This window comes from Condylura cristata, unplaced genomic scaffold (assembly GCF_000260355.1).
Source record: "Condylura cristata isolate star-nosed mole 26May11 unplaced genomic scaffold, ConCri1.0 scaffold00030, whole genome shotgun sequence".
Taxonomy (NCBI): domain Eukaryota; kingdom Metazoa; phylum Chordata; class Mammalia; order Eulipotyphla; family Talpidae; genus Condylura; species Condylura cristata.
The window spans coordinates 12,331,597-12,345,237 of NW_004567131.1; the positions used below are offsets into that span (position 1 = coordinate 12,331,597).

Consider the following 13,641-nt stretch of genomic DNA (forward strand, 5'->3'; position numbering starts at 1 on the left):
TTTTATAATTTTCTAATGCTCTGTAAATTCCACTCTTTATTATTTATAAATAATCCATTTCTAGCTCTTAAACTTCGTCAAAGAGAAAAGAAAGGCTACAAATAGAAAGGATTAAAACAACCAAATGGTTAAATATTGTGAGAATTCATTAAGGTCACTTCTTGCTAAAATAACGACTTGTAAAACCAAATGGCACAAAAACTCAATGAAGTAAACTATTAGATTAAATCAATAATTCTCAGTTAGGAAACACACCTTTCATGGAATAGCAGAATCTCTAGTATAGCACATGGGTATGATTTGAAAAAGCAATTTACCAAAAGTAATAGTTTTATTTTCTAAAAGTTTTTAAAAAGTGATTTTATAATACAGCCCATATAAACTAAAAGCTCAATAGATTCATCTTGGCCAGTAAGAAAACCACAAATATAGGATGATCTCTAACCCTGTATTTCAGATATAGGATGTGTTTGCTGTATGTAATTGTAGCCCCATTAAAAGAAACCTACCAGACTTGGGCATTTAATGAGAAAATGTAAGGGTAAGTTTATCAAATATAGCATAGCTATAAAAAAACTTAAGGATGAGAAACCCAGTCTCTGGAATTGCTGACCAACAATTTGAACCTACAATCTTTCTGCTTTTGTAGATTGTAGTTACAAACAGCTTTAAACCAAATGACATAAAGGATGTTGCAGGGAATGTTCTAATCTTGGTTTAGAGTAATTCACTCTTGGTTATCATCTATTCTTCACTTAAAAATTATTTTAAGTTAAAATAGTGCAGAAATGATAGCCAAAACACATTGTAAATACCTTGGTTATACAGGAAAGATGTAGATGAAACACTAGGTGACATTTAGCATGCCACTTTTTGCTCCCTCTTTTCACTATCTTAAAAAACTGCATTGTTTTTGTTTGTGTTTTACAGTTTTTGAGACAGTGTCCTTGAGTTCAGACTCTCTCTTCCAGAGGGCAGTTTCAATTCTCCATACTGGTTACTTGGACTCTGCATCTGAGCTTGGTTTTCAGTACAGTCAAGTGACTTTGGTGAAAAATGACATTTTCTTAAATGAGGTGAGGTATTTGGTACACACTGTGTTAGTTTTATTTTAGTTTTAAAAGAAATATACCCATTGTTTTTGGTATATAAGCCTAATCAGATGGATTAAAAAAGGCTTGGAAAGTGTCACTTGGAAGGTAATAAAAATGCATTATAGGGAATAGAAAAATAATTTTATGTCTTTTAGCAGGAAGAATATAGAATGTATTTTTAAAAATTATATTATAACATGTTCATAGCATTTGGTTGTTATCTCTATACAGTACAAAACTTTTTACCAAGAAAAAAAAGCAAGTAACTATACTCAGGAAGAACTTCAAGAAACTTACGGGTTTCTTCTGTTTGAAACTGAAAATCAGGTAAGGGAATTTCATTTTAGAAAACTAATTTTGTGGTATCAGTGTACAAAATGAATGAGACCTTTAATCTTGCACTGCTAAGGGAAGCAGAGGCGACACAGGAGAGATTTGCGTGCCATGTGGGTTGTGCCATGAAGACCCTGTTTATAGATGTGCTTTGTTTCATATGGAGGTTTATCACACAGAGTTTGGAGGATAAGATAAATGCTTTCAGTATTCTAATTACATGGAATTGATTCATGCCTATCTTTAACAGTTGAATATTCATATTGTTGCTTATTACTAAATTGTGGGAATAGGAAACTCCTGTGTGCAGGACGTATCTTCAAAAGATTGACTTTTTAGCTATAATTTTTATAATAGAAAAGATCTGTTATCAAACCTAAAATAATTCAAAGATAATATTTTGGTTGGGTTCATGACTTTTTTTCTTTAGATTTGCTTAAAGAATAACATTATCATACAACTTAAGTATTACATAGTACCAGAACACTTTATTTACTGAATCACCTACTTCCAAATAAGATAGGCTAGGAATTCATATAAAATAAAAAGGTATTTGGGAGTAAGACATTTTCAAATTTTGTGATTCCGGAGGAATAATTGAGAAAGAAATCTTCAGAGAGGACTTCCCTTGAGTTTAATTTGGTTTTGCTGATGACATTTTTATTAAGTGAAATGGTAAAATTTCATGAAAACCTTTGAACCATTGACTAAAGCATAATTACCTTGTATATAAGCGTCTTTCATGCCATGAATGCACAGTGTACAGATTCTATATTTATTCTGAAGATACAGCTTAAAATGTTACGTGTCTCCCAGAGTGATATGATCAGCAAAGTAATGTCTTTCTTTTAAGGCAAAGAGGGTATGTGAGCGTGGACTCTGTGTTGGCAGCAGTGCAATTACCACTTTGGGTGATCCAGCAAAAGGTAAGTCCATAAGAAAAAGAGTCTCTTGTTAACAAAATAAAATACAATTTAGTTAATTTTAAAATACCTATGTTAAAATTTTTTTAGTAATACGTAATCTTTAGAATCAGTACTTAAAACATACAAATGAGCTCTGAATCTGAGCTAAGGTTTTCTAATAAGAATTATGTGATTGCAAATTTTTTTAAAACATTAGAACTAGAAAAGATACTGGATGTATATCTTTTGTTGCCACAAGATTAGTCATCTAGGGTTAATGAATGTCTCATCTAAACTACCACAATGGAAATAGGAATAGAGAATGGATAGAACTGACCAAACGTGGCAACTATGGAATGTGAGGGTTAGAGAATGGAAATCGTCAAATATAAGGTATTAAAGTTAGACTCCAGCGATATATTAACAGAAGGGAGACAGAAGAAAAGGAGACTGGTGGAGAAGCTCATGATTTAAAAGAAGAAGGTAATCTTATGACTTCCTTTAAGCTTCAGTTTCCTCATTTGTAAAATAGATAAAGCTACCTTGTAGATTGGTTGTAAGGATTATATGAGACTATAGAAAGTGCTTATTACCACAGACATAAGTTCTCAGCAAATGGACACTACTACTATCATGAATTACATTTGAGAAATAACAAGATTTACCTAAGTCTTTCAGGAAGATATGCTGGTAGTAAAAATAGATGGGAAAGGAAATAGGAGTGGGGATTGGGATTTAAGGTCTCAAGCACTAGTGTTGTAGAGACAAGGGTATTTTTCATGAGATAGTATAGTTGGAAGAATGGCAAGAATAGAACTTTTTGGCTTTTATGAGAGTAAAGGTGGGGAAAAGGAGAGCAGATAGGAGTTGGAGTCAAAAACAGTTCAGTGAGTGAAGAATCAGAAAGTAGAGTTGTACAGAAAGCAGAAGGAGCTCAGGGACAGGTATCTAGCAGTGTTAGATGCTACAGAGTTTGTGATTAGTACTGAGAGGCTTACTTGGGCTTTGCTGACTTTTTTACCCCTTAACAGTTTTATTATGATTTTTATTAAGATAAAATCACATACCATATAATTCATCAACTTAAAGTGTTCAGTTTGGTGGTTTTTAGTGTAGTGAAAGTGTTATAGCCATCAGCACAAATCAGTTTTATACCATTTCATCATCTTAAAAAGAAAAGATGTACCTATTAGCAATTATTCCTCATTTTCCAGCTCCACAAACCTCAGGCAATCATATTCTACATTTTGCCTCTCTGAATTTTCTATTTCAGACATTCTATATAGATGGAATCATAAATGATCTTTTGATAACTACTTTTATTTAATCTTTTTGATATTCATCTCTTATAGCAAATACCTGTACTTCATTCTCCTTTTATTTGGATAATATTTCATTGTATGGTTATGCCACATATTATTTACCCATTCTGCAGTTGGTGAACATTTGGTTTGGTGAACATTTTTGACTATTACTTGTTATGGTCATATATAAGTTTTTGTGTAGGATATATACCTAGGAGTGGAATTGCTGGATCATGTAGTAATTCTATGTAAAACAAACTTGTAAGATATATTCAGCACTTAGTATGTAGAATATAAAGTAGCTAAATTAACAGTCAGATAAAGACAAGCTGAAAAACTGGTCCTTGATAGACACTACAGAATTTAGATTGGGGAGGACAGAGGAGGAGAGAGTGAGGAAGCAGAAAGAACAGGTAAGAAGAGAGACTTATGATGGTGTGTGGTGGAGTGTGGACGAGTTGACAATGGATGCACTATGGTGGTAATAACTGATGAGGGTATCCCAATGTTAACAGCTAAAACTTACTTTTAAAATATTAAGGAAAAAATATACAATTCAACTGTTTAAAAATGTTTACTTTGTCTTTTGTGTAATCTTGTTAATAAGTTGCCCTTTGTATGAATTGTATATATGTAAACAATCTTTTGAAGTGTAAATTATATTTTATTCTTTTACAGGTGTCTACATTTCTAAGTACTCAGATTATCTTCATGCAAGACCATGGTATCATGGGAAGTCTGGCTATATTGTAATTTTTAATCTAATTAAGGTAAAGCCCAAATGTGTGTCTAGGTAAATTTTCCTTTTAGAAAGTCAAGATTATCTGTTTATGATAATATTCTATGCAGATCACTAATGAAGATAGCTATACTAATTTAGAAAAAAATAACGATTATTTTTGCTTTTCTTTATAAAAGGACAAAGTAAAATGTGTTTTCTACACCCTGTCCTGAAGGTATCACTTTTTTTTTTTTTAAAGATTTATTTATACAGAACTGGGATGCAGGCCAGAGATGCGAAGGGTGAGAGGATTCACCAGGAACAGAGTGGGGAGCAGAACAGGCAGATCCATGAAGCACTGCTGAGGGGAGCAGCGGGCGGGTCAGGAGAGGTCTGCCATGCCATGTGGATCCCCTCCGGGGCAGGCGGGGATCGAACTCATGCGGAAGTGGCTTAAGCTTCTTAGTGCTGTGCTTTAACCCACTGCACCACCAGAAAAGGCCACAGTATCACTTTTAAACATCACATGACAAAAACTTGTAGCTGCTTGTAAAACAATGTGAATTTTGAAAGGAACATCCAGTGTCCAGTTTAAATTGTCAAAATAACTTTTTTATCCATGAAACACCTAGACTTGGTTCATAACTTCTTGTGACACCTGTAGTGAACTCACAAGTTCTTAAATATCCTTAAATTGTGCGGTATAAGTGAATTACACAATTAGATTTTCACCCAAACAGTAAGACAGTTCTGGTTTTAGATGTTGGTAACTTTTTTGAAGACACATTTCTCTGGTCTTTTTTGTTGTTGTTTTTGCTTTAATTTGACATTCTTACTATCTTACCATCTGTTTAACTCTCTTGGATTATAAACCCAATACTGCTAACTTTTTAAAAAGAATGTGAACTCTCTATTCCAAAATTTGTCTCAGGAACTGAAGGGAAAGTAGCATTGCACTGGTACACCTCACTGCTTTTCCTGCCATGATTTTCCTTCTGTCCTGTGAAAAGTACAATAGTTCTCTTGCAGAAAGTGTGTCTGTAAGCTAGCTAAGATAACAAATGTTTTTTATTTTTATTTTTTTTTTTATTCAGATTGCATCTCATCTTTGGCTTCTTGCTCCTTTCTGATTGGATATCACTGTTTAGTGTTTGCCCAAATGTTCTCAGTCCTCCTTGTATTACTATCCAACAGCCAGCCATGTCCAATATTATAAGATGTATGATGGGGAGAAGAAACAGTATAATTGCTCACTTAGAGTACTATTTTGAATCTTTGACTTCTTAATATTACCTTTGGTGGTTATTTAAATGAAAAGGTAGCACCTAAACAGCAAAAGAAAAACAAAAGCAAACTTTTTAAAAGTAATTCTTCTTGGGGGGTCCTCCCTGGTAGCACAACAGAGAAATTAATAAAGGGAACGACTGTCAAATTGTTGAGCAATCAGGGCAGTGACCTGACCTTAGTAAAGCCAAGGGCTTTACTGCGTGTTTGCTCCTTTACTGCAGATTTGCACCTTGCTGATTTACTGACTTCTGGCCTAACAGAAATACCTATGTAATTTATAACTAGCAAGTTAAATTTCAGTTGGAAAACTTAATTTTGAAATTGTAGATTTCACTCGTGATCTTTTTTTTTTTTAATTACAAAAAATAATTGAAGTGCCAATTTGGTGCACTTTGTGGTTTTTCTTTTAAAGTGATTCGCTTTAAATTGGGGTTATTTCAGTACTCCTTAGATACTGTGACAAAGGCTCTAAATATTTGCCATAAAGAGGCACGCAACATACTATATATTTTAGCAAGCAGTTCATGCATGGATAATTAAACCTACTATTGACCTTAAGGTAATTTTCTAAGAGTCATAGTTTATAATACAATTAACTATTTGTTAAAACACATACATACATGATCTTATCAGGGTACAATAAGAATTGTAAGGTAATTAAATTGTAGCGTAAGGTTATTGCTATCTGAAAACATCTGATTTAGTCTTTATATTTTCATTCTAGGGAAAAGTCAAGTTTGTGCCTGAAAATTATACAACTAACTATACTAGCCCATCTTCTGGCTATGATTGTCACGTGGCTGCAAATACTAACAAGGTTTCTCACAAGACAAGTCATTTTCGTACCTTTGAATTGAGTCAGGTATAGTTACCTGGGAATAAATTTCTAAGATACATAGCTTAGTCTAATGTGTTAAATTTCAGGATGGGGTGGGATTGAAATAACCTGGTGATATAGGAGTTCCCAGTGCTCTCTTCATAATACTTAATTTTTCTAATTTCAGTATTACCTCTATGAGCTTTCAGGCAACACTTTTACGGAGAGACCCAGACAGCTCTGTCCTTATGTAATTGTAACTTTTCAGTACAGGGAACCAAAAAAGATGGCTGCACCCACTCATAAAAACATGTAAGTAATTGTGTCTATATTTTGTTTTACTGATTTTGTTTCCTTTGCTCTTATAAAAAGATTTTTCTTTTTCCTTCCTCCCCAGACTTGAAATCAATGAAAATGGTAAGAAATGATCTTGTTTTTCAACTTTTTTTTTTTAAGAAATGTTTTGTTCACAAATAAAATCTGTTTCTTATCCTTATATCTTAAAGTTCTCTCTCCATGGAAAGGGAAGCTAATTATTCAAGGCTGCCTACTATGTGATATAACACTGTGGGCTTCTTGTGGTACAGTGATTCCAGCACAACTGTAAGTACTGAGTTTGTGTCCTTGCTCGAAAACTTGCATAATATTTTTATTTATTTATTTATTTTCAGATTTATTTATTTATATATATAAATACTGGGGTATAGGCCAAAGGTGCAAAGAGGTGAGAGGATTTACTAGAGGCATAGTGGGGAGCAGAACAGGCAGATCTACTGAAACACACTGCTGAGGGGAGCAGCAGGCAAGACAGGAGAGGTCTGCTGTAAAATGTGGGTCAGCTCCCTGGCTTGGGACTGCCTCTTAGTGAAGAGACTTAACCCCTTGCACCACAATGGAGGCCCCATTGCATAATATTTTTAAATCTTCATTTTGACATCTTACTGGTTGGCAAGAAATATAGCAATTGTATTTGGTTTTATGTTAGAGTACTTTTGAGGAGATGGTATAGAGCAGGGGGCCATGACACAGTAGGCCTAACTGGTATGCATGCACATTCATTTTGTTACTGTTGGTCTTTTTAAAGAAAATGTGAGTTGTTATAATAAGATAAAGTGCTATGATTAAATGGAAGAGAAAGGAAGTTGCATATAGTGAAACTCATTGTAGAAAGAATGGTGGAATTAGAAAATTGCCTTTGGGCAAATGATGACAATAAATGATTGCTAAAGATAGTAGGTGTAAGTTGGGTGATACCTGTATCTCTACAGTGTTTCCCACATTTATTAATTAAAAGAGGGGGAAATTGAGAGTATACAATAGGAAAAACTGAAAGTTGCAATCTTATTCAAGTGGTAAAGTGACCAGGCATCATGTGCCTCCTAATAAGAAGCCCAGAGAATGACACAGTGTTATTTGTGGGGTGCCTACTACTCTAGGTAGAAAAAAGAATCATTAAGGGACTTTGTGCAAAGTAAGTGCTCTGTAATCTTAAAAAATAAAATACCAGATAATGTCATCTTTAAGTATCATTAAAGATAAAGAAAAATGAACCTATTTCTGATTGATGGAAACTAAAGAAACATAGCTAAATGACAGTGTGTCATTCTGGGTTGTATAAACCAGAGTGGTTCTTTTTTGTTTGTTTTTGTTATAAATAACCTTAGTGAAACAATTAGGAAAAATTTGAGTGAGGCCTGTGTGTTTCTTAAAAAGTTGTACTATACCACTGTTCTTGACTTTGCTATTTGTGATCTGTAAGGAAATGTCCATTTTTAAGGATACACAGAAGTATTTAGTGGTAAAGGGAACATTTATAAGTCTACAGGTATTTAATACAAGTTTTTTAAAAAAAAATTTATGTATTTTATACACATAAGAACTTTGGTACAGACCAGACGTGGGGGGTGGGAATGGTTGAGAGGATTCACCAGAGACAGAGTACAGAACAAAATAGGTAGATTGAGTGAATCCACTGCTGAGGGGATTGAGTGAAATCCACTCCTGCGCAGTAGGTGGTAATCCCTGCCATGTGGATCAGCTCCCTGGCCAGGATCGAATTCATGCTGCAATGGATTCAGATTGTTTCATAGTGCTGCAATTTAACCCATTGTGCCACTAGGGAGGGCCCCAAAGTAAGTTTTGAAGAAAGAAAAAGTATTCATGGGAAATTGTAAAAGATCTGGATGTGGTCCTTTCTGTTGTACTGAGTAGTAGGTAATCAGTATTGTCAAAAGATTTCAATTCTCATTCCTGTATTCTCAGTTCTTATACACATCTAATATTTTGATTCTGTCTAAATTAACATTCATTCAGAAAATATGAGCATAACTGCAGATCATGGTCTATGGCTTAAATATTTGAAAACCTCTAATCATAAATAATACACATTACTTGACCTGGAGTCTTGTAAATTTTAAGGACTTTTTACTGTGTATGATATTTTAGCTTGCATTTTTATTAGAGAGCCAAAATTATGAAATTATAGTTTCACTGTTTATTACATTAAGATTATTGTTTTAATTTTTTTTTTAGACCACATGAACTAGATTTTAAGTATGTAATGAAAGTGTCATCTTTGAAGGAAAGACTACCAGAAGCTGCCTTTAAAAAACAGAATTACTTGGAGCAAAAAGGTCTGTTCAAACATAATAATGCACTACTTATCAAGGGAAGGCCAACTAGAAATTGTGTAAAGTCTTTTCATCTAAGGTAGCAAAGACTAGCTTTATTACAGAACACTGAATGGATTCAATTAGGTATCCTTTTCAAATAGTTGGGGACGATAACCATTCCTTTCAATGTGAACAGTTTTTTGGTGGTTTTTTAGTGGAGGAAAACAGAATATGAAAAGGGAATTTCTTGGTCATTTAGATTAATTCATGGGACACCAATGTCTTTATTATTTATATAGTATCTGTTTTATTAATCTTATAATGGTATTAGTATGTGAAAGCACTGTTTCAAATACATTATACCATAACTTATTAAGTTTTTATAAGAACATTGAATGATAAATGCTTTTTTAATAATATTCTGGATTTTTAAAATATTTTGCAACATAAAATTAAGTTTGTTATATAAAAGTATAATAGCATTTAAAATAAGACATGTTTTTCTGATTTTCTCTACAGTCTTTAGCCAAAATATGTGCTTCAGTATGTATAAAGTAGAACTATCAAACAAACAAGGGGAAAAGGTAGATCAACTAACAGAATACATGAAAAATAAGCAACTGGTAAGACTCCTCAATTTAAAGTATATATTTTTCCATACAGAAATTGATGTCTCATTCAGTGACTGTGCTTAGACTGAATTATTTTAGCTTGCTTAAAGGACTTTCATGATTTAATATTTATTGGCATATTATTGGCATATTTGTTGACTAACATTTTTATCCTAATATGCTTTGTTTCTAGTAAAATTTGACAGTTTATAAATGAGTTAATATATCCTCTCCATTGTAATAATAGCAGGACAGTTTTCTCAAGTCTTTTGTGGTTTTGTTTTATGACAGATTAAATAGATTCCTAGTGTTTCCTTAATCATAGGACAACTTGTAAGCTATAGCTTTATTTTTTATTTATTATATTTTAAAGATTTATTTTTATTTCTTTATGCATACAAAAACTGGGGTGTTGCCAGAGGTGTAGGAAGGTGAGAGGATTCACCAGAGACAGCAGGGAGCAGAACAGGTAGATTGACAAAGTATACTTCTGAGGGGAGTGATATTGGAGAGGTCTGCTACACTATGGGTTAGTTCTCTTGCGATAGCTTGATAGCACTAGTACTTTAATCCCTTGCACCACCAGGGAGTCCCCTGTAAGCTACAGCTTTTAAAATGATCTTTATAGGACTTCCCTGGTGGCACAAGGAGTAAAGTAGCAGCTGCAGCAAGAGTTGATCCCAGGCCAGGGAACTGAACCACATGAAGCAGCAGACCTCTCCTATCTCACCGGCTTGCTCCCCTCAGCAATCTGCCTGTTCTGTTTCTCAAACTCTCTATGGTGAATCCTCTCATCTCCCACACCTCTAGCCTGTACCCCCATTCTTGCATGCATAAATAAATAAATCTTAAAAAATAAATAAATAAAAAATGATCCGTATCAATCCATAGGTTTATAAGGAAGAAAAAGCTTGCTGCTTCTACAATATCTTCCATAGTGTTGAAAAAGTATTCTGTGAAATATATAATAATCCAACAACTGTTTTGTTAATCATAGGTAATCATTGTGAGTAAATGCTAACTTTATAGTGAGTGGTTCTTAAACTTCCCAAAGGAAAATGGTGCAAGTGTGGAATAGTTACCAACAAGAAGGGGCAAATTCAGTGATTTGATGAGCAATCCCCATAGTAGATAGCAAGAAATCAAGTAATAATAGAGCATGTATTTATATTGAAATGTGATTAAGGTGCTTTGAGTTGTTTGTAACCTAAATCAGCTTAAAAAAGGAAGGGACTAAATAGGCTTGCTTTTCATGTACTGTTTGTTCAGGATTCTTTCTTTTTACCTCACCCGTTTCTATGCGATATTTTTGTCTTGAGGCTGCCAGTCAGGGCTACATGCTTTTTTTCACATCTAGAGGAGAGAGATGCCCCTTACCCAAACCGTGACTGCAGTCTCATTAGACCATTGTGTGTCATCTGCATATCTCTCAACAGTAACTGAAAAGGGAGTGGACTGCACTGATTAACCCAGGCCATTCAGAGCCTGCCTTCAAGAACTGGATCCAAGGTCGGTTCCCCAATCTTCAGTGGTACTCCAGAGCAGAAGACTTAGCTCTGTAATTAAGGAAGTATGGCCTGGATTAGAGATTGGGTATGGAGTGGAGAAACTCTGAGTATCTTCTATAGGGTAGTAGTCTGTTTTTGTTAGTAGCGTGGTCCATTTTATCATTCAAAATGAAAAGAAAATCAGTCCAAAGCTATTTTCAAAATCAAACTTCTTTTGCTTATAGTGTTGAAAGTTAGAGATAGTACACAGGACTTTGCTTCGAAACCTACTTATTAATAATAACAATTACTTTAAAAATCAGATCACATAGGGTCCTTCTACCTCAGTACTGCATGCTTCTTACCTCATTATATTATGAGTATTGTATGTATTATGAGTATTGTATGTTTCAGTCTCCCCAGCTAGACATTAAATTCATTGGTATTATGTGTTAAACATCTTTGACCCCTTAACACCTGGCATATAGTAGACAAGTAAGAAATGTCCCTGGAGTAAAATACTATTTGGGTTTGTGTCTAGGATACTGAACATCAAGAACAGTAAAAAGTTTTAAGGATGACTATGACTATTTTTCTGCGTATATGAAAGAAACTAAAAGTAGTATTAAAAGATTATGTGATTTCTCCCCTAAAAAGACTGAAGGAGAAATGGAACCCATTGGTAAATAGTTTGAGAGGCTATTAAAACATATATTACATATTGTTCTATTTGCTCATTTTTTTTAGAAGCTAGAAATGTATACAGTTTTAAGAGAATTTTACTTTTCATCGATACTACAAAATTAAAATGCAGTCTAGTGTAGGTACAATATGTTACTTTCCCTTTTTACATTAATAGAAAAGTAAATGAAAATTACATATATTTGTAAATTAAAACATACCAACATATATATATATATGTAGGTATATATAACTATATAACTATGGGTATGTTTATTCAGCAATTTTTTTGAGTGCTTACTCTGCCAGAAGCAAAGATACAAAGTAAATAGTCCCTATCATCTAGGAACTGTAAAACTGACAGAGACAAAAAGGTAAACTATGAGATGAGTTGCATAGGACTATAATAGAAATGTGTGGAGATTCACAAAAATGATTGTTCTTTGTGAGTGAAGTCTCTGTGTCCTAAGTTCTAATGTAATTGTAAGGTTTTCTTTTGTGCTTTCATTGTTACTGAATAATTGATCAATTTACCATATTTGTAGGTAAATATGGTCCTATTTTTATGTCCTGTCAGTTCTTCAAATAATACATTTTATTCCTTTATTCCATGAAAGTGTATTTTGTTTAGTTTATGAGTATTGAATTTTATCTTATGGATGCGCAGGTTCTTGGGATGGTGAACAGTGGAAAAGAACTGTTACTTTTATGATTTAAAATAATAGATTTTATTTCACCTTAAGGTGAGCACTAGAATTTCAAGATAATTTTTTTTGTGTGTGCTCAAGATTTCACTGAAGACTGATAGAAGAAAAGGAAGAATTGCTTTTCGTCTACACTTTTTGTTGCCACAGTGCCTGACTGTCTTGTTTTCTATTATTCCTTGTCTTTAGGGGTATTGTAGAAAAGATTCTTTTATTGGATGATGTTTTCCAGTCTTTCTAGTTCCAGGATTCTGTGATTATATTTTCTATAAGATGCAGGTCATTGTCTGACTCACTTTGATTTTGTGCTGGCTAAATGTTAACAGACTGGCTACATAAGAAGCAGCAAGAAATAGCATGTATCTCAATGAAAAAACAAAATTTCTTTTCTGATTGCTTTATTATATAATTGAATACTAACCAAAAATTAACCCTTGATGTTCTAGTTAATATGCTGCCGTAACAGGCCACAGATCTTTCAGGTCCTGATACTCTTCTGATTCCCAAAAGCACTAACATTTCAAGTTTTTGTTTTTGTTGTTATACTTTCCTTGAGTTCAAAATTCACTGAAGAAGAATGTGGTAGAGGGAAAAGGAAAGAGAAGAGTTGAATTTTTGTTGATGTATATTTATTTTCTTAATGTTTAAGGCAATCATCAAATGCTTAGAAGATCGGGGATTTTTCATCTTACTTACATCATCAGCCTTAATATCAGAAACAAGTAAGGACAACTTTTTTTGAAAAAAAAAATTGTTTGCTTACTTTTATTTTAAAAGGTCAACAACCTAACTTTCTTATTATCATTTTGTATAGGTAATGAAGATGAACAGATGGGTCTACATGGGTTACATCTATTCCGTTCATCCCTGTCAACAGGTAAGGGCATAGTGACTTAGAGTTCATGAGCTCTCTTGGCTCTTTTCAGTCCTCATCTTAAACTGTGCAGCAGCACATGACCCTGCTGCCTATTTTCTTCTCTTCAGTAATTCTTTTCCTTTAACCTTATGGTGGTTCATCACCTTTACGGTTTTAGCCTTCCTTTGAGCTTCACACCCAGATATCCACCTGTCTGTTGACATTTCAA

At 33.7% G+C, this 13,641-nt stretch overlaps 1 protein-coding gene and 1 long non-coding RNA gene across 2 annotated transcripts in view; both read left to right on the forward strand.

Moving 5' to 3' along the window:
• The first annotated feature begins 1,355 nt into the window (after positions 1-1,355).
• On the forward strand, positions 1,356-6,445 carry LOC105854236. Its single transcript, XR_001145937.1, has 4 exons — positions 1,356-1,421; positions 2,281-2,353; positions 4,315-4,406; positions 6,369-6,445. It is a non-coding gene; the product is annotated as an uncharacterized LOC105854236 (long non-coding RNA).
• A 14-nt stretch (positions 6,446-6,459) lies between these two features.
• FAM208B (family with sequence similarity 208, member B) overlaps positions 6,460-13,641 on the forward strand; it is a 35,149-nt gene continuing 27,967 nt past the window's right edge. Inside the window, exons 1-8 of the mRNA XM_004691221.2 lie at positions 6,460-6,506; positions 6,649-6,773; positions 6,859-6,878; positions 6,968-7,064; positions 8,994-9,094; positions 9,593-9,696; positions 13,206-13,278; positions 13,371-13,433. Coding sequence (XP_004691278.1) covers positions 6,748-6,773; positions 6,859-6,878; positions 6,968-7,064; positions 8,994-9,094; positions 9,593-9,696; positions 13,206-13,278; positions 13,371-13,433 — 484 coding nt within the window. The 5' untranslated portion in view covers positions 6,460-6,506; positions 6,649-6,747. The remainder of the gene's footprint in view (positions 6,507-6,648; positions 6,774-6,858; positions 6,879-6,967; positions 7,065-8,993; positions 9,095-9,592; positions 9,697-13,205; positions 13,279-13,370; positions 13,434-13,641) is intronic.